General features: G+C 38.8%; 1 protein-coding gene across 2 annotated transcripts; it reads left to right on the forward strand.

Moving 5' to 3' along the window:
- Positions 1–2,294: 2,294 nt before the first annotated feature.
- Positions 2,295–14,481, forward strand: LOC130040446 (E3 ubiquitin-protein ligase TRIM38-like). 2 transcript variants are annotated; one of them, XM_056132523.1, is made up of 7 exons: positions 2,295–2,366; positions 4,653–5,087; positions 6,637–6,732; positions 7,791–8,021; positions 9,139–9,161; positions 9,257–9,369; positions 12,573–14,481. In XM_056132523.1, exons 2-7 carry the CDS (start codon positions 4,683–4,685, stop codon positions 13,091–13,093), a joined length of 1,389 nt encoding a protein of 462 aa, XP_055988498.1. In that variant the 5' UTR covers positions 2,295–2,366; positions 4,653–4,682; the 3' UTR covers positions 13,094–14,481. The 2 variants fall into 2 exon arrangements, with proteins under 2 accessions (XP_055988498.1, XP_055988499.1); XM_056132524.1 differs by lacking the exon at positions 2,295–2,366 and adding an exon at positions 3,199–3,571.
- The last annotated feature ends 5,337 nt before the right edge of the window (positions 14,482–19,818 follow it).

Here is a 19,818-nt window from a genome sequence, read left to right on the forward strand (position 1 = left end):
GGGATTGGACCCAGGTAGGCCATGCACAAGGCAAGTGCCCTATATTGTGTTATGTCTTTTCAACCATCCTCATTCTTCATTTTCAATCAATACTAAAGCCAGGGGAGACTTCCCAACACTCAGTTGTTTTTTATCTAAGTGACTCTGTTCTGATTTTTCCCTCTCACTGCATCAGAGACAGATTGATTCACTAGTAGACAATGGTAAGTCCCACTCCTTGGCTTCTTCTGGTTCAGGAGTTTTAGGAGGTACAACAGGAGTTGTAATAGTTGCTCTAAAGGGATAGTTGTAGCCTCTAAGGCATTAATAGATGCCATTTTTTATCTAATAAGGTTAGACAATAGAATTTCATCCAGATACAGCTATAATATATGCAGCAGCCCTCTCTTTTGCTGCATCTTGTTAACATGCCATCACAACTCTCTCCCAGGGTCTTACTAAGCATCCTAAACATCAGTGAATATTTGAGAGTGAAAGCTTTTGTGTCCTTAGGACTGGAAATGACCTATGAAGAGAGGAAAAGTGAAGGGAAGTTTAGTGTTTCCTTTCTTAGTGGGGCTTTGATTTCCTATTCCAAGGGAACTTCAAACGCACCAGACTTTAGTTCCCCTGATGGTGGTGGAGCGATAGCACAGCAGTAGGGCATTTGCCTTGCACGCAGCCAGCCCAGCAGAGTTGGGTTCGATTCCTCCGTCTCTGTCAGAGGGCCCGGCAAGCTACCAAGAGTATCTCACCCACACAGCAAAGCCTGGCAAGGTACCCATGATGTATTCAATATTCAATATGCCAAACATAGTAACAAATCTCAAAATGGAGACGTTACTGGGCCCGCTTGAGCAAATCAATGAACAATGGGAGGACAGTGATGGTGGTAACATCCAGAGAGAGGGAACTCTTACCCTTAAACTGGGAGGCACTTCAGCTCCTAAAGAATTTGTGAGAGTCATTGGAGTGTGCTGCCCCATCAATGAGCTCTACATTAGGGCCCCAGGCAGACCTGGCTGTAACCTTCTATCTGATATGACAATGGCTGTGTGACAAGCCATACCTAACACCATGGATTTGAATGTCCACTGCACTGGGTTATAGAAAAAGAAGAGAAACAATTCTGCCTCTCTGCTGACTTATCACTAGATCCTGCTGCCTGTATTCATTTTTCTGGTGTCCTGGGCTCATTAATATTTCACTTCCTGCTTACCCTGCTTCTGATCTAAGGAAAGAAGTGGCAGAAAGAGCACCAACCCAGGAGAAAGAGAGAGAGAGAGAGAGAGAGAGAGAGAGAGAGAGAGAGACCTCTGACCTACATCAAAATTTCCCATGACTAATGTTTATTTTCTGACTATGTGTGACTATGAGTCATCTCTTCAAGAAAAAAATCCTTGAACGGAAGATTTTTTCATGGTGTTACCTCTGTTCTCCTAGAAATCTTGATGAAGTTTCATTGTTTTTCTCCCTAATGACACTCCAAATGATATTGGTCGATGTGGGGAAGAGGAAGCTTAGAGATAGATAGATAGATAGATAGATAGATAGATAGATAGATATAGATAGATATAGATATATAAATAATTAATATATTCAATAATATATCAAAGTGGAAGGAACACCAGCACCCAGAAATTGGACCCAGGGAGACCATGCATAAGGCAAGTGACAGAGAGAGAGAGAGAGAGAGAGAGAGAGAGAGAGAGAGACAGACAGACAAACAGACAGACAGACAGAGACAGACAGATGGGGAAACTGGGTTTCTGCTCATTGTGAACCCTGCATATGTTATACCTTATTTTCCACCTTATTATAGTTATGCTTAATGTAAATCACAACTTAACATTGAAGAAAAAATCACATGGACCAGAAAGGCTCTTAGACTCTTCGGAGGCTTAAGGGCAAATGTAGATAGATCTGAAGTGGAAGTCAGAACACTGGCTGTCAGAAAGTGGAAGTCAGAAAAGAGGCTTTCTAATTTAGAAACCATTCTGAGATCATAGAACAGTTTCCTGGGTTTTTTGTTGTGTCACATGGTTTGGGGATTTTTATGTTTTTTGTTTTGTTTTTGTTTTTGAACCACACTGGACAATGCTCAGGGGTCATTTTCTGGTTTACATTCAGGAATCACACCTGGTGGGATGCAGAAAATCAAACCTGGATAAGCTGCATGTAAGGCAAATGCTCTAAAGGGTACTAATTGCTATGGAGAAAAGACGTACACAGTTCCCACCCAGTCAGAAGAATGTGAATTTAAATATGTGGCAATCAGGATTTTGAAACCCACAGCAGTTTCACTTTCGAGTTTAATCCATTTTAAGTGAACTCCTTGGTGAAGTTGTCAGTAAATAGAAGCTGCTGAGAAGACTGACAACAAAAATGTGAGTGTTTGGGGGAAGAGAGTGAAAATGTAAGGCCAAGGTTTGTTCAATGAAGCTAAGGCTCCTGTGTGTGTACGTGTGTGTGTGTGTGTGTGTGTGTGTGTGTGTGTGTGTGTGAGAGAGAGAGAGAGAGAGAGAGACAGAGACAGAGACAGAGACAGAGGCAGAGAGGCAGAGAGAGACAGAGAGAAAGAAAGACAGACAGACATAGTCACAGACAGAGAGAGAGATAAAAAAAGATAAAAAAAAAAAAAGACCCACTAGAAGGCAAGATGCACTCTGGCTCCTTCTTCAGATTCCTCCAGCTAGCACCAAGAACGCACTGTCTTTTACCTTGATAATCTAGGGGGATTTAATTAGATTTCATGAACATATTTTTTGGGAATTCATCACCTAAAATATAAATTATATATCCCTAGGCTGTAATCTAACATTTTAGAAAAGCTACTTGTGATGCTATTATGTAAATAAATATGTAAGAAAAACAGAATGTCTTTATATAATTGTCAGTCAACCCTTAAAATTATCCATAAGAATAAGGGCACTTTTTCTGGGTAATGTTTCATATTATTATTTAAATTTTCACTTTTCTAATAATAAATGATATTGATTTTTTCATACGCATGGAGGAATTGTGTCTTGAGAAGCATAAATACAGGCATTTTGCTCATTTTTGAAAATGGTATAGTGAAGTGGTATATTACATTTATCAAGTGCATATGTTAAACATATTTCTGTTTCTGACATGAGGTCCACTTGGTACTGATTAATGACTTTCTTGACATGTGATTAGATACTATTACCAAGATTTTCTTGTTTGTTTTAGCATAAAGTAATTTCATTATCACGGTCACGGTCCTCCTGTTGTTCATTGATTTGCTCGAGCGGGCCCAGTAACGTCTCCATCATGAGAGTTGTTGTTACTGTGTTTGGCATATCAAATACGTCACGGGGAGCTTGCCAGGCTCTGCCGTGCGGGCGAGATACTCTTGGTAGCTTGGTAGCTTGCCAGGCTCTCCGAGAAGGGCGGAGGAATTGAACTCGGATCAGCCATATTGGCTGTATGCAAAGCAAACGCCCATTCAAAAGAGATTGTGAGCTTCTCCAGAGGAGCAAGAACCCTGAATGATTTTGGGGAAGAGATTTTATGTTGACATTCTCCACAGTGCCTTTGCCTGAAGTTCTACACACGCATAAGGACTCAGGTATTGCCATAAGGAAAGAATTTTGAACTTCTGGTAGTTTGATTTAATTGCCACTGCTTCTTTGAGTTTTGGTTTTGGAGCTCAGGGTTTACTTCTGAATCAGGGATCACTTGATCACTTGGTGGGGCAAATTTCATTCATCCAGGGGCTGGAGTCATAGCATAGCAGGTAGGGCATTTGCCTTGCATGAGACCAACCTGGGTTCGATTCCCAGCATCCCATATGGTCCCCTGAGCACTGCCAGGAGTGATTTCTGAGTGAAAAGCCAGGAATAACCCCTGAGCACCACCGGGTGTCACCCAAAAAGAAAAAATAAATTCATTCATCCATTTTCTTCATACACTGGTGAAATCATTTGATTATGAGCTTTTCTTAGGGAGTCTTGCAAATGCAGGTTCATTTTCGCTGGGGTTTCAGAAGCTCTGATCTAGGAACTACAATTCTCCTCCTCTCAGATCAGTTTTCCTTTCCTCAGATCAGGGAGAGTGACAGAATGGACATGTCAGTTACTGCCGATCAACCTAGACGGATCTCTCTGGCTTCATTGAATGGACACTGTTGTTCTTTGGAGGGAGGGGTAGATACAATACAGAGAGGGGTTTTTCATTAGTCAAATATGAAACCACTGAATTTTCTTCATTGGCAGCCTTAATTCCTAAGTGTTGCTACTATAGTTACAAGCAATCAATAGAAACACAGTATTTGTAACAGTACATTGGAAATTTATGTTAAAAGCTTCTTAATATTCATTCTGATCAGTTGTAATCTGTGTTAGGAATAACTTCTGGCTTCTCTCTCTTAGAATTGGTCTGGAAAAAAATTTCTGTGGTTATGGTGTGTTCTGTATCTGGAGGATCAGTTACACCAGCAAGTACAGTGGCTAAGAAATGAAACGTGTCCAGTTATATAATGAGACACTAAATTTAGATATTTTAATTTTAATATAATCTAAAACACTTGTGATAGTACTACTGTTCTCACACAAATTCATTCTCTGAAAGTGCCAGTCCCATCCGGCACAGGTGACATGTATTTCCATCACTTAGAATAAAATCCCATCTGCTTGATCCCTACCTCTTAGATTCAGCATTAACGATTTTGGGGAAAAACCATGGCCTCAGGCACAGCTAAGACCATGCGGGAGGAAGCCACCTGCCCCATCTGCCTGGAGCTGATGAATGAGCCAGTGATGATAGACTGTGGACACATTTACTGCCGTCCTTGCATAATGGAAATTCTTGATAAGAAGAGAAACAAGTCATCACCAAGGGGAAACCAGTGTCCTGTATGTAGGGCACAGTTTCAAAGGGAGAGTGTCCGGCCAAGTAAGCACCTAGAAAGCATCATTAACACCATAAAGAAGATTGAGCAGGAATATTTGTGTGAAGAACATGAAGAGAAACTAAGCCTGTTTTGTGAAAATGATCGTCAGCTCATTTGCTGGCGCTGTGAGCGAACACCACAGCACAAAGAGCACACCACGGTCCTTGCTACAGATGCCTTTCAAAGTCACAAGGTGAGTACTGCCCAGAGTGCTTCACCAAGTACCCGTTCCCCTTTTGTATCCCTGGGCCTGAAACAGTTTAGTCTGAAAATCAGCATGATATTATAGCTTTGATCAATTTAATCTTCAGATGAACTTTATAATGGGTGTCTAACATATACATATATAGAGGCATGTTAATGTATGGACACAGAGTGTTGTCATAATCTCTATGGACATTGATATCTGTAAAACACTTGGCTCATGGCAAAACAACAGTGTTTTATGAAAAATTTTTATAAAGCCCCAGATGGCATTGAAGAACTGATAAAGATGCCTATATATTCAGACAAGTTAATATACTGACTTTACAGAACAAGAAGATAATTGGCTACTATTTTCAAGATAGAAGCTTGTTAACCTTACATTGCACTCCTATATTGGGAGAAATTACTTTGAAAGAAAATTTAAAATTTTAATATTGGTACTAAATAAGTTAAAATTGCTTGCATAATGATGTTTTTCATTAGATGTCACAGTTCTTCCCCGTCCCTTTCTGTTTTTTTCAAGAGTGTTTTCCTAGTAGTGTACTAATACCAGAGGTCACTGCATGTGATAAAAGTCCCATGGCTTGACTTATTATGCAGTGCTGGTGTTCAGAGAAAATATGGTTCTGGAGTTCAAACTCAGAATCCTGATAAAACGTATGTTCTGTCTCATCGACCTTCACTGGGCTTTGATTCTTCCACTAGTATTTATATTTAGGGACCACACCAGGGGTATTCAGGGATCACTTCTGGCTCTAGGCTCAGGGCTCATTTCTGGCTGTGCTTCAGGAAATATAGGCAGGATTTGACCAGGTATGCTGCTTCCAAGGCAAGCAACTTTACCCCTGTGCTATCTCTCCATCTGTCCCTGGACTCTTTCTAAAACCTGTAGTTGTACTCGGCCTACCTTTTCTTATAGAAACTAATACATAAAAATATTAAGGTGTCAATAATCTGCTGTTGTTTTCTGGATTTAACACCTTCTTATATAAAATATTCATATACACTATTACATTCTTGTTCTTTGTACAGTGTTCATTTGTGAGAATGCAGTATTATATACCTTAGGCCATGGATCAGCAGAAGAATCTGTTTCTAAAATAGAAAAATGATATTAACCTTATCAATTGCTCAGGTTCTTCAGGAGATTGAAACTTTTTTTGTAAATTTTATTTATTGAATCACCATGATATACAGAGTTACAAAGTTGTTCATGATGGTGTTTCAGCTTTACAACGTTCTCACACTGATCGTTTCCACTGGTGTACATTTCCCATCACCAATATTACCAGATTCACTCCTGCTGTCTTCCTACCCCTCCACCATTATCCTACCTCTATACCTCTATGGCAGACACTCCTCTCTCGGAAGATCAAATTTTTCACTTCACACAAATCCCTCAGTATGTATCCTTGAAAGTATATGGACTATAAAAGTTTCCAATATTATTTTATGTTTTAGTCTGTGATCTCCTCTGAGATGTGTAATGAAAAATTGCCCAATTCATAAACCTTCATCAAACAATTTTCCTTCAGGAAATCTTCCAGAAAACTTTGACACACCTGAGGAAACTCGAAGACCAAAATAAGGAATGGCAAGGGAACATAAGAGAGCAACTAACAAAATTTCAGGTAAGAATTTGAGTTAGTCGACTTCAAAGATTCCCCCTAGAGCTTAGACATATAGAAGGATTGAGTTAGTCGACTTCAAAAATTCCCCCTAGAGCTTAGACATATAGAAGGATTGGGAAAAACAAAGCAGTGCTTTAATTTCATCAATTTAAACGAAATAGATTATGCTAGTGTTTGGCCACAACTATGAGAATTGAGCAGTGGAGGAGTCCTAATATCAGTTAGGAGAAGCAAAATAAGTTGCCTTCTGACTCAGACTCATCTTGACTGGTTTAAAAGCTTTAAACATCTCAAAGAACCTTCCTGTTTGAAGCCTAGACCCTCCACTGTGAAAAATTTATCACAATGCAGGGTCTGGCATGCATATTTCCATGCTCAGAAACGAATCATTGTGAGGAAAGGGTCTCTCCAGGTAGAATTCATATTAAAAAAATTCATGAGGATGAGCAGAAAATAGAGCAACAACATCTGCAAATGCAGATTAAGTTCTGTTTCTATGATTGAGCAGACTGTTCAGGAGAGAAATTCATAGTTTTATGGCAATATTAATGTAAATCAACAGTCTATACTCAAATGTCACAGGTCAGTGGGCTTTTTTTTTTTTTTTTGCTTTTTTTGGTCACATTCAGTAATGCTCAGGGATTACTCCTGGCTCGGCACCCAGGAAATACTCCTGGCGATGCTCAGGGGATGCTGGGTTCGAACCCAGGTTGGCTGCATGGAAGGCAACCCTACCCTCTGTTCTATCACTCCAGCCCCAGGTCAGTGGGCTTTTGAGGTTGACTTTCCAAACCTCTAACCAGATCTCTTTGTGTGAATTTTGAATTTTGTCTCACGGTGGACGTTCCTTCTTCCATTAATCTAATAGTCAAGGGTAGTGGGAGGACAAAAATTCCAAGTACCATGTAGAGAAACCCAAATCCCTGAGAGGTAAACCTCCTGTCTCCTATAATGGTTCTGTTTAACTCTATATGAATAAAACTACTGTAGTTTTTGGTGGCTTAGCCATCTAAAGATAAACATTCTAACATTATTTAAATATGCTTTCTTCATTCTAGTCTGAAGTACTGCGTGAAAAAGAATTGAGCCAGTTTATCTTTAAGGAAATTCACCAGATCCTACACATGGAGGAGAATGCTTATGTATGGAAAGTAGAAAATGAAAAAGAGAAAATTCTGAAGACACTGCAGGACAGGGAAGCCCAGTTGGAGAAGCAAAACCAGGAACTCAACAAACACATCCTGGAACTGGAGAGGAAATGTCAGGGCTCAGTACAGGAGTTACTGCAGGTGAGACTGTGCACGTGGAGGAATGGATGAAGGTGTCAGTTTATGGGTTTTCAGTGGAAATGGTGAGAAATATCGGAGGACTGGCTGCTGCTGTTTTCAAAAATGCACACACTGTGGAGAAATTAAGAGATGCTTCTGAGGTACACCTGCCTATATATGGGTACCCTTTACTAGTCTGTAGAGGGTCTTTATGTAAAATACAAAAGAGGCCCTTGGATATATATGACAGTTCTCAGAGAACAATGGGAGAACGTTTATTGGCATCTTGTAGCCTCAGTCGTTTTTAGAGATTCCTGGTGTCAAACAATGTCCTCAAGATATTCCTGCTGACTGGTGGAGGATAAAATCGATGACCAAAATTATTGATAAATTTTCCCTTCATTTTCTCCTGTATCTTACTCTAATAGATATTATGAGGACTGATTTTAGCTACAGTGAGGACATTGCCCACTATGATAAAGCCCTTTACTCCTTATTCTATTTTCATAAAGAATGGAGGTAGCACAGCAACACTGTGTAAACCTACTGCACCAGCTTAGTGAGTCAGTCTTCAGGGCTCTACATAAAGTTACCTGTGAGGAACTTTGTAACAAACAATGTCTCCTATGACATATTAAGAACAAATGAATCCACTGGATGCAAAACATGCAGAGTGAGCAAGCATGAGACAATTCCTGATCGTCCCCCAACAGCTTGCTGGAAAACCTGGTTACGAAATAATAACCCCTTATTATGTTTCGAAAGTAAGAAAAAAATCCTCTGAGGTTGATTAGATACTGTCGTGGTTATATACTGGGCCAGCGTTTCTCAAACTCTGTGCTTGTACTGGTGCTGATTAACAAGTGAAGAGAGGTTGAATATTGATGGTCCGTCACAGTGGTTATAACTACTGGTCTGTATAATGACATGCACAAAGCTATTGGACTGCAGATTTGAAAAGGTTGAAGAACACTGTACTAGGGAATTGGGATGGGAATCTTTGCCTGGGAATTCATTAATACATAGGACTGGAACCACTGTGTTTACTCCTTGGTATGTTTATAGAGAAAAGCCACCTATCGGAGTTCTATGAAATGCTAATGTTTCCATACCAACATCTATCTTTCTTTCTCTATAGGATGTAAGAGACACTTTGGACAGGTGAGTGCTCTTTGAACTCAGGAGGGAGGGATAGTAGCTTTATGGAGCCTAATGGAATGTCGTTCTGATGAATTTTCTGGACTCCTCTTTTTCAGGATTTCTGCTATGAAGTTAAATGCACCAGAGGATGTCTCAATGGAAATTGAGACTCTGCCTGGTCCTGATAACGTTTTCTGTGAATTTATAAAAATGTTTGAAACGTATAATGGTATGTGACCTCAAAAGTTCCCTAAATAATAGAGATGGGAGGAATACTGGGCAACATTTTACTGCTCTTCTCTGGATAGATTCTAGCGAGAATTTTGGTTTTCTTGATTACTCTTCAAACTGTCTCTCACCAGTGCAATACTGATGTCTACCAGGGAAATGACCGCAGTATCTGTCCCAAATAAAAAACAAGGTATAGAGAACAGGATTTGAGACATAACAATTATATTTATGTCATTCAATTTTTTTAGTAAATCCAGAAAGGTAGATGAAGACTGACTGTGCTGCCAGTGGTTTTAGGGCTAGACCAGGTGACATAATAAGTGTTTGAACCATATGGAAAGCCAAGTGCTACCTCATAAAAAAATTGCTGTTCGTTACTTCATTCTTTCCATAATTGCTTTATTTCCATAAAAACTCATAATTGTAACTTTAAAAAACTGAAAACTAAGGGGTTTTTATGATTTGTTATGCTATCAAATAAGAACTACTATGAAAATTTTCTGTATTAATTTAATTGAACTCTAGTGGTTAAAAATAATGCAGTTACAGGCCTGAGTATATAGTATACATACACACACATACACACTTACACACACATATTTATCTATCTATATATATATTATGTATATAGTATAGCAGGTTGAAACCTGGGTTTGATCTCTGGCACCTATATGGTCCCCTAAATTCTGATCATTAAGCTCAGATTTAGGAGTAAGTCCTGAGCACTACCTAGATGGCATCCAACATCTTCCCTCACGCTACCAAATAAGAACACAATAGCGCAGAAGATTTCAGTAATCTTACCACAGCACAGAGGAATCCTCTACCTGGACTCTAACAAAGCTGCAATAAATATGATCACTGGGCTGTGTTTTTTTTTAATCTGGAAGTTAACACAATCCACTTCCAAGCTCATTGTGACTGTAGGCAGAATTCAAGTCTTGACGTATGTAGGACCTAGGAGACTAGCTCTTTGCTGGTTGCAGGCTGGATGTCTTTTTGTATTTCCTCTAAAATACAAAATTTGTAAATACAAATACAAATTAAAAAAAAAAACCCTCAAATGCTTGCACGGTTCTCCCAACATGATTGATTGGGTCTTCAAAGTAAGTTCAAAAAGTAAGAGTCTCCAGGACAAATCTGATGAAATTATTAACACTGACATAATAAAATATATTGGTAGACATGGAAACCCATCATTTTTACTGTGTAAGTCTAATGTAACATGATTGGTCACTGGTCCTGAAAGTAGTTATACAAATTGACAACAACAGAGGGGGGTGGGGATTTAAAGTCACTGTTAATAAGCCAGCCTTTGTGACCAAAATTAAATTGCTCTGTGGACAGCGTTTTGTCTTTATTTATTCCTCTTAATTTGGTTGTAGGAGTGCTGATGAGATGAGCACTAACTTGGGGCTGGGTGTGTCCACATGCTTAGTGTATACATATGTTGCTTTGCATTTATGAGAAGAAAAATATTCTGAATTCTAAGGCATGCTTGGCCCCACATGTTTCATACAAGAAAATTTAATGCTTTCATACTGTAAGAGCATTATGCCATGATTAGGGTAGTGATGGAGACAGTTACTAGATAGATAAGGGCAAAGCTTCTTATAATTCAGACCTTCTCATCTACAAAGTGAATGGTATGTATTCTGTTAAGTGTATCTGTGCAGATACTGTTGTTTTCCATTACTATAACCAAAGTTAGATTTCTTGATGACAATATTGCACCCTTTCTCTAACTGAGATGAATACATTACAGTATTTTCATTATGTGTTCGTGTTTTGTTGGAGCGATAGCACAGCAGTAGGGCATTTGCCTTGCACGCAGCCTGCTAGACTGAGCCGGGTTCAATTCCTTTGTCCCTCTAATTGAGCTTGGCAAGCTACTGAGAGTATCTCGCCTGCACGGCAAAGCCTGGCAAGCTAACCATGGCGTATTCAACATGCCAAACACAGTAACAACAAGTCTTACGATGGAGACATTACTGGGCCCGCTCCAGCAAATCTATGAACAATGGGAGAAGCGTGCTACCGTGCTATAAATATTTGATTTTTATTTTTAACCAAAATATATTTAGTTTTTTACTTCTGGTTCTGAGCTCAGGGATCACTCATGGAGGAGCTCAAGGAACCTTTGGAGAAGCCTGGTATTAAATCTAGCTTAACCACTTGCAAAAGCATCTTATTCACAGTAATATCTCTTCAGTGAGGTTATAAATATTCCTGGCAAGCTCCAGTGGCATATTTGACATGCCAAATACAGTAACAATGGTGTGTCTCATTCCCCTGACCCTGAAAGAGCCTCCAATTTGGCACCATTGGGAAGGACAAGTAAGGAAAGGTTGCTAAAATCTCAGGACTAGGATGAATGCAGACGTTACTGGTGCTCACTTGAGCAAATCTATGATTAACAGGATGAGAGTGATATAGAAACTCTGTCTAGAATTGCCTCTAGTTTTAAATTGTACTTCAGTTAGTACCATTATGACCATCTATTTTTTTCTCTCTTACTGACCTCTACTCAGATCACTTTTTTTTTGTATATTTTTCTTTGGCACATCATCTTGAGCTAATTTTTATGGTATATGAGAAACCAAGAGAGAGAATACTTAAAGTTGGAGAATAGCCATGTGTCCTAAAGCCCTGGGAATAGCTTGTCTTTCAATAAACAAGTGTATATTCACCTGTATTTTTCTATTTTGTACTGAGTCAGTATCATTTGGAAAAATAGAGAGTCTTGCTTTTCCTCAAGTGTTTCATGATTAATGAAATCCTACATGGAAGAAGGGCTTTGGAGAAGAAAATATGTACATGTGTCAAATATGTTCATCTGCTCTTTGGCTTGTACTAGTGTAAGAAATATTGAAATAATGTTAAATAAGAACAGGAGAGTAGTTAGAACCTTTATAGTATATTGCTGCTACTACCAAATATTTTACAATGCTGGATAATGATAGTCATGCCCACTACTAATCAAGCATGTATTAGCTCTTCAATCCTTCCCACCATACTTTGTGACCAACATGATCTCTGTTTTAATTTCTACAATGAATTTTGATAAAATAACTATAACTTTTATCAAAAACAAATTTTTCTTTTGAGCATGGGCTAATTATATTTGGAATATACATAGTAATAAGGATGAAGTAACCATGTTATTTTGTTTTTTAATGATTTTTATTAAATTTTTTGCAGTTAAGATTACTCTAGATCCAGATACAGCTCATAATGACCTACTTGTAAACAAGGATGAAAACAAGGTGACCAGTGGATCACCCCAAGTGAAGCATGAGACTCCTGCTAGGTTTAAAGACTTACCCTGTGTCCTGGGATGTGAGGTCTTCACCTCAGGAAAACATTCCTTTACAATATATAATATAACAGGATCTGAGTGGGATGTAGGAGTGTGTCTGGAAAATGTGCCAAGGGACAATGACATGAGACGGGATCCTGAGTCTGGATTCTGGGCCATCAGATGCTGTGGACAGGGGGACTATGTAGCCCTTACATCTCCCGTAACTCCACTTCGTCTGGAGGAGGAGGTTAGGTGTCTAAGGGTTTTCCTGGACTATGAGGCCGGACTTGTCTCCTTTTACAACTCAAATACTAGCTCCCACATCTTCACCTTCCCACAGGCCTCTTTCTCTGAGCGTCTCAGGCCTTATTTCCACATTGGTGAAGGTTCTTGTTTGTATATTAATCACCCAGATTTGTAAGAAATTTGTAGAGAATATGTTTTGTAAGATTTATAAGAAAAGAGCACAGTGTCCTTATTCTTATATACAGTTCAAAGGAATAGGATTCAAATTCTGTGAGGGTAGAAATTTTGGTTACTTTCTTCACTATTTGCCATAACCTAGATTGATGCAAAGCTTTAGTAGATCACTAATAGATTTGCATTCAATGAATGGATATAAAGACTCTAAACAAGTACCACAGATGAGGAAACTGCTTCACAGGGAAGTTTCTGAGCTACAAGAACCATACACTGTCTTACTCACCTCTCATCAGTGGATTCAGTTTTATGAAATAAATACTCAGCCTAGGTAAATTCTCACCACTTATCTCTTCTTAGTAAATAAAAGCCTTTCAATGGATCATGAAAATGCTGAAACAAGGAGACGAAGGGCTATACATGATAACATTTCAGTATCGGTATTGCAAACCATAATGCCCAAAAGGAGAGAGACAGACAGACAGACAGACAGACACAGACACAGACAAAACACAGATACATACCTAGAGAGGGAGAGAGACAGAGAAGAAAAGTAAAAGTGTCTACTGTGAAGCAGGCTGGGTGTGGGTAGGGATGTAGCAGGAGGAAAACTGGAGACATTAGGGGTGGGAAATGTATACTGATGAAGAGATGGGTGTTGGAACATTGTATGACTGAAACCAATAATAAACAAATTTAGCTGTGTCTCTCAATGTAATTCAATAAAAAAATAGAAAAAAAAAACAAAGTGTAAGTGTATGCTAAGAATGAGTAGCATTGTTCCTAAGTAGGACAGACTGGGGACGTTGCGGGTGGTAAATGTATACTGGTGAAGAGATGGGTGTTGGAACATTGTATAACTGAAACCTGATAATGAACAACTTTAACTGTGTCTCTCAATGTAATTCAATAATAAAAAAAAGAAACATCATGTACGTATATGCTAAGAATGAGTAGCATTGTTCCTAATGACAACATGCTCAAAGTAACTGTACACAGAGTCAAAGTGGGATATAAACAGAGAAAAAAATTGTAGTCAATCTCTAATTAATATAGCTGTGAGTTCACGATGTGGGTGGGGGATGCATTGCGTGGCCAGGAGAAACCTCCCCAGCCTCTTCAGCAGAGGAACAAAGAGATGGGGAACCACAGCCTGATGGCTAATGATCAAAATGGTCTGTGTAATGCAGAGCTGTTAACACACTTAAACAACATCTGAAGTCCTTTGAGGTATAGGACTGCACATAGGTGTGATTGATCATTTACAGAGGTAAAGTGTTTCAGTGGAGGGAATTCTCTTGGAGGGATTAATTCAAGGGGACACTCTGTCTCCCAGGGACATCTATATTGCTTTTCTCTTGTACAATAAACAATTAAGTTTACTTCCTATTAATACTTGTAGTTATTTGGATAAACACAAATAGATAAAGGTTCCAAAATGCAGTCTTCTGAGCTCCAGAGAAAGCCTGCTGGGCTTTTCATAAAAGCCAGACTAAGTTCTCAGGCTGGTTCAGTTTGTCCTTCTTCTGGGGGTCCTATCTCTTAAGTCTATAATGGTCTGAATCAAGACAGTGCTTTTATGCTTCTGAAACTCATATTTAAGTGTCCTGGTAGCTTTTCTTCTTGCCCCGGGTCCATCCATATCTCATGGTGGGACCTCCCTTTGTAGGATGGTCGGTATATGGTAACCAACCTGGGTCAAGTAATTATGATGGCTGCCCAGTTGAGTCACTCAACTCCCAGATATCAGGAGCATATCATTAACAGTCTTTCTGTGTTTAAGCAAAGAACATTACTCTATAGTAAAATGAAAAGTCAGAGGGGAAATAGAAAAACAAGTAATTTACTTCCAATACAAAATCCAAAATCAGCAGAAGTTTTCACTTAGTAACTGACACAAATGAAAGGTCAAAGGGTTAAAGGGTCAAAGGGTCAGAGGGTTAGGGGTGATCGCAAAAGCATTGGAAGCTTCTCTGGGGGGTGGGGAAGGACAATTCATTGATGAAGCCTAAAACATATAGAGTTAATATACCACAGGTATAGAGATAGGGTGAATTAATAAGGGGCAGAGATGATGTAGAATATTTTTTCTTTTGGCAGGGGGACAGGGTGATGCTGGGTTTGTGCCCACATGCAACTGTGCTCCTGGTTCTTCATCAGGGATCACTCCTACAGGGATTGGGATAAACTGAATTATGTACTATTTCTTTAGCCCACAGTGGGGTTTTTTTTTGTCCTCAAGGACCATGTTGGCTGACCTAGAAAATTTCTAGTCCCACATGAAAGTGTAAACTAAATCTCTGCTCAGCCAAGATGCTCAGAATTGCAGAGGTCCACCAAGAATGCTGACCCACTGACCCACTTGTCTCTTCCCAGCTTATTCTGTCAATTTAAGAAAGTTCTTTTGCACTTGACATAAAGAAATAAACTGAAATAAATTCAGAATTTTCAGGGCCACCTATAGGAAGATGGCAGAGTGCTTTTTCTGCTCTCTGACAGGCCTAAGTGAAGGATCAAAGAGAAAGTTCCTCTCCTGCAACCCTTCTATACATTTTCGATCTCTACACCTTAGCTATTTCCATTATGTGGCTGTCCCTTGTATCGGCAAGTTTTAAAATGATCAGCTACATGAACGAGATGTCCCGATGCCTCCCTATCTCTCCTTCCACCTTCCCTGATAACTAAAGGATATTCAGTGAAAGAGAGAAACATGTTTCAAGATAGAATTTGGGTTTCTCCAGAGAGAAGAGAGCTGAAGGTACCATGTTAAGTAAAAGAAGAGAATCATACTTTCCATGTTGAGATACAGGTAAGCCCCAGAATGACAAGTGTCTCAATTACCTCTTCAAAGTGAATGTTCCTGCTGGATCCTGAAGTGAAGAGGGGACTCCCAAAGCCTAGGATACTAATGATGAATTCTAGTACCTGTTCTAAGAAGTGCAAAATAACCTCAAGATTTAGAATACATCACACAACCACATGAAATGGCAAACACCAGAGGCAGTTCATGGCATCCACATGACAGCAACCAGGATGTTGTCATAATCTTTAGGGACATTCATTTCTGTAAAGCACTTGGCCTGTAGCAGAACAACACAACGTTTTGTAAAAAGTTTCACAGAACCCTTTAATGACAGCACTGAAGAATTTAAGAGCATACTTTTATACGCAGAGGATTATATACATTATATTGGGTTTATAGGGTATGATAAAAATTGCTTCTTATTGAGAATGTAGAAAATTGGTTCACCTTAAAGTATTCTCCAAGAAGAATGGAAAAAATGATTTTTGAAAAATTACTTAAAAGCTTGCACTGTGAGGCTGGAGAGATAGTAGAGCAAGAAAGGTGCTTGTCTAGTACATGTTCAACCTGGGTTCTATCTCTGACACCCTATACGATCCCCTGAGTACCATCATACTTATCCTTGAGTGTGGCCAGGTGTGAGAAAAATCAAAAAAGAAAAAACAACAGTTTGATATTAAAATACTTAAAATTGAATCATAATAACATTATTCCCTAGGTATAGTATTTATGTTCCTCCACTACTTCCGTTTCTCTTCCGTCTTCCCAGAATTCCGTCTTCCCAGAATTCTGTTGTGGTCTGTTGACTCTAATAAATTTAATGATATTAAACACTTTCTGACTGCTAATACATACAAAGTGCCACATGTGTCATAAATACGGTGTCAGTCATCGGATTTGACACATTATTATACAAAATCTTCTTTTAAATGATTATCCTGTTCCATGTACAGCATTTCCCTGGAAATAGTATAGTGTTTTAAATAGCTTACACCAAGGTCAATGGATGAATCTCGGTTTCTTTCTTTTTTTCTTAATTTTTTAAAAGATGAATCACCCTGAGGTACAGTTACAGACTTACAAATGGTGTTCTTCCTTACCTACATCATGCTTACAAGCTTGCAAGTTTAAACATTTCAATGAATCTTCATATTTGAAGCCTAAATCTACCACTTTGAGACATTTCACACAAAATAGAACAACATTTTCTGCAAATAGACATTTAACACAACATTTTGTCCTCAAAATTCCATTTTCATAAACTAACCATTGCAAACACTAAGGACAGTATAATTCCAGTGAGAATAATATCCCTCAGGCTCATGAGACCCGCAAGTGTGAACAGAAATGGTGAAAGTATCTAAAAACACAGACTATGAATCTCAACTACAGGGTTGACCTCTCCTCAGGGGAGATATTCAGACCTTTGTGTAAACACTGAAATAAACTGTCATATTATACTCAAATTTTACCTATTCCGGGGGACACTTTGTTTTTCCAGGTTTCTTTTCTAAACCCTTTGCACTTGTTCTTCTTTTTGGGTCATACATGCCATTGTTAAGAGGTTACTCCTGGCTTTGATTCAGTAATTACTCCTGGCAGTGGTGTGAGGACTGTATGAGATGCCAGAAATTGAATCCTGGACTGGCTATGTGCAAGGCGAATATCCTCCTTGCTGTTTTAAGGCTCCTTTTCACTATTTAATTTCTATAAGTGCATGGGTAGTTCCACGGATGATTTAGAATGTAAAATGGTTATTTTACCTCTCTGCTGTACCTCTGACACCACTTCAGCAAGTCAGTCTCAGGGCCTTACATGGATTCTTCAAAGAGGATCTTCGTGGTGAATAATATCTAATATGGGATCCTCTGAAGAAGGGGGTCACCAGATTCAAAACCTGCAGAGTGCACAAGGGCAAATTCCCAGTCTGTTTACCTAAGAAGCCCACAGAATAATGTGATTGCTGCTCCTACAACTGCTCAGCTTCATTAAAGCAGAAAACACTCTGGGGTTAATAACACTAAGTCATATGATTAGTATCCTAGGGCACTGAGAATCATTCCCCAGGAAACCATCATTGTCTGAGTCTGGAGCTGCTGTATTTATTCTTTGGAAGCCTTGTTTATAGAGAATAGTCCCATGAAATGCTATGTTCCATACCAGCATCTATGTTTCTTTCTGTGTAGGATGTGACAGACACCTTGAACATGTAAGGAGAGTTGGGATATAAGATGTAATGGAATGTTCCACTGATGAAGTCTTTGGACTCTACTTATTCCAGGATGTCTGCCATGATAGACGATACACCAAAGTCAGAATATCAGAATATTGGTACCATGTGCAATGTTTCTGAATTCTACTTTGATCTGAAGAAAAATTTAGAGTGATATTAAGGTATGTGACATCAAGAATTCCCCAGATACTGATAGTTGGGAAAATTGGAAATAATGGTGGTGGGAAGTTGCAATGATGGATAGGTGTCAGAACTGAACAAAATAGACAAACAACTTTATCACAAAATTTAAAATAAAGCAAAATGGAAAAAATAATTACCCAGATGGTATAGGTGAAGAGGATAGTAGGCAAACAAGATTACTTGTGTTCCCTTGACAGGTTCAGCGACAGAAAGTTTAGTTATTGTAATGCTATTTCATACTTTCCCTCTTAGAAATTACAGTGTCTAAAAAGGAATTAGAGTATTTGATTTGTTTGAAAATTCTTGAAATGCTTGCTCTCCAGCTCATTGCCATTATCCTAAAGATAAATAACCTCCTTGCTGTTCCATTTTAATATAAATATTATTGGTTAGTTGAATGTCATAAATATAAATGAATTCATCAACCTGTTTAAAGTATATAGAAAAGGGTCCAGGAAATAATGGATGTGCTTGCATGCCATTCAACTCCTGAGGCAATGCTGAATAGGCAGATGAGAATTATTTGCAGTGCTTTCATTTATTTTAGGGCTTGATTAGAGAATCCAATAAATGTGTAATGTAGGAGTTTGTCTGTAAAATGTGCCAAGAGAGAATGAAATGACACTGGATCCCGAGTCTAGATTATGGGCCATCTGACTGCAAACAGAATGACTAAATTGCCCTTACCTCTCCCCTAATTCTGCTTTGTCTGAGGAAGTGGCTTGGTTTGTGGGGGGGTTTCCTGTACTACAAAGCTGGACTTGTGTCATTTTGCAACACCTACAATGGTTTCCACATCTTCAACTTCCCAAGGGTCTCCTTCTCTGAGTTCCCCAGGCCCTATTTCCGTATTGGTAAAGGTTCTCATTAATATCTTCCTTCAGTTTAGTCAGAAAATTTAAATTCTGTCACAGAAGAAATTTGGTCTGTTCTCACTGCTATTTCCAGTTGAGCTTTAGAAGATGTTAAATAAAACAATTTTGAATGAATGGATATAAAATTCTAAAGAATTTATAATGAATGAGGAACCTTGATAAAAAGGAAAGTTACGAGATGAGTTTTAAGTTCTCATCTTTTGCACTGTTTTGGGTATGCTGCAGAGAAGTAACAAGTCTTGTTACTCCTAGCAGTCTACTGATTATTAGTAATGGATAATGAAAGTCATTATGAGGGAAAAAGACATGTTACTTTTCTATTAGAAGACTAGCACCTAGTTTTTCTTAAAGTGAAACTGAATCTTCAGTAGGTTCACAAGAGTAGATAACTTGCTTTCTATTGACCTGATTTGGGGTTGATGTAGATGGAGGTGGTTTTATACTGTAGTTCAAGCAGAAAATCCATTAACTTCTACAGCACTTGGAATACTCAGGATAATTTAAGAGAGTTCCTTCCACTTAGACATGGACACCAGCACCCAAGACTAGACCCAGGGAGGCCATGCTCAAGTCAAGTGCCCTACATTGTGTACTTTCTCTCCAGTCATCCTTATTCTTAATTTTCAATCAAC

Source organism: Sorex fumeus, unplaced genomic scaffold (genome assembly GCF_029834395.1).
Source record: "Sorex fumeus unplaced genomic scaffold, SorFum_2.1 ptg000094l, whole genome shotgun sequence".
Classification (NCBI taxonomy): Eukaryota; Metazoa; Chordata; class Mammalia; order Eulipotyphla; family Soricidae; genus Sorex; species Sorex fumeus.

Bases quoted from the DNA above. Each gene is read 5' to 3' on its own strand.
- LOC130040446 (XM_056132523.1), top strand. From the start codon at position 4,683: ATGGCCTCAGGCACAGCTAAGACCATGCGGGAGGAAGCCACCTGCCCC. The intron at 9,162-9,256 runs GTGAGTGCTCTT...CCTCTTTTTCAG, and splicing joins GTAAGAGACACTTTGGACAG to GATTTCTGCTATGAAGTTAA. The intron at 9,370-12,572 runs GTATGTGACCTC...AATTTTTTGCAG, and splicing joins AATGTTTGAAACGTATAATG to TTAAGATTACTCTAGATCCA.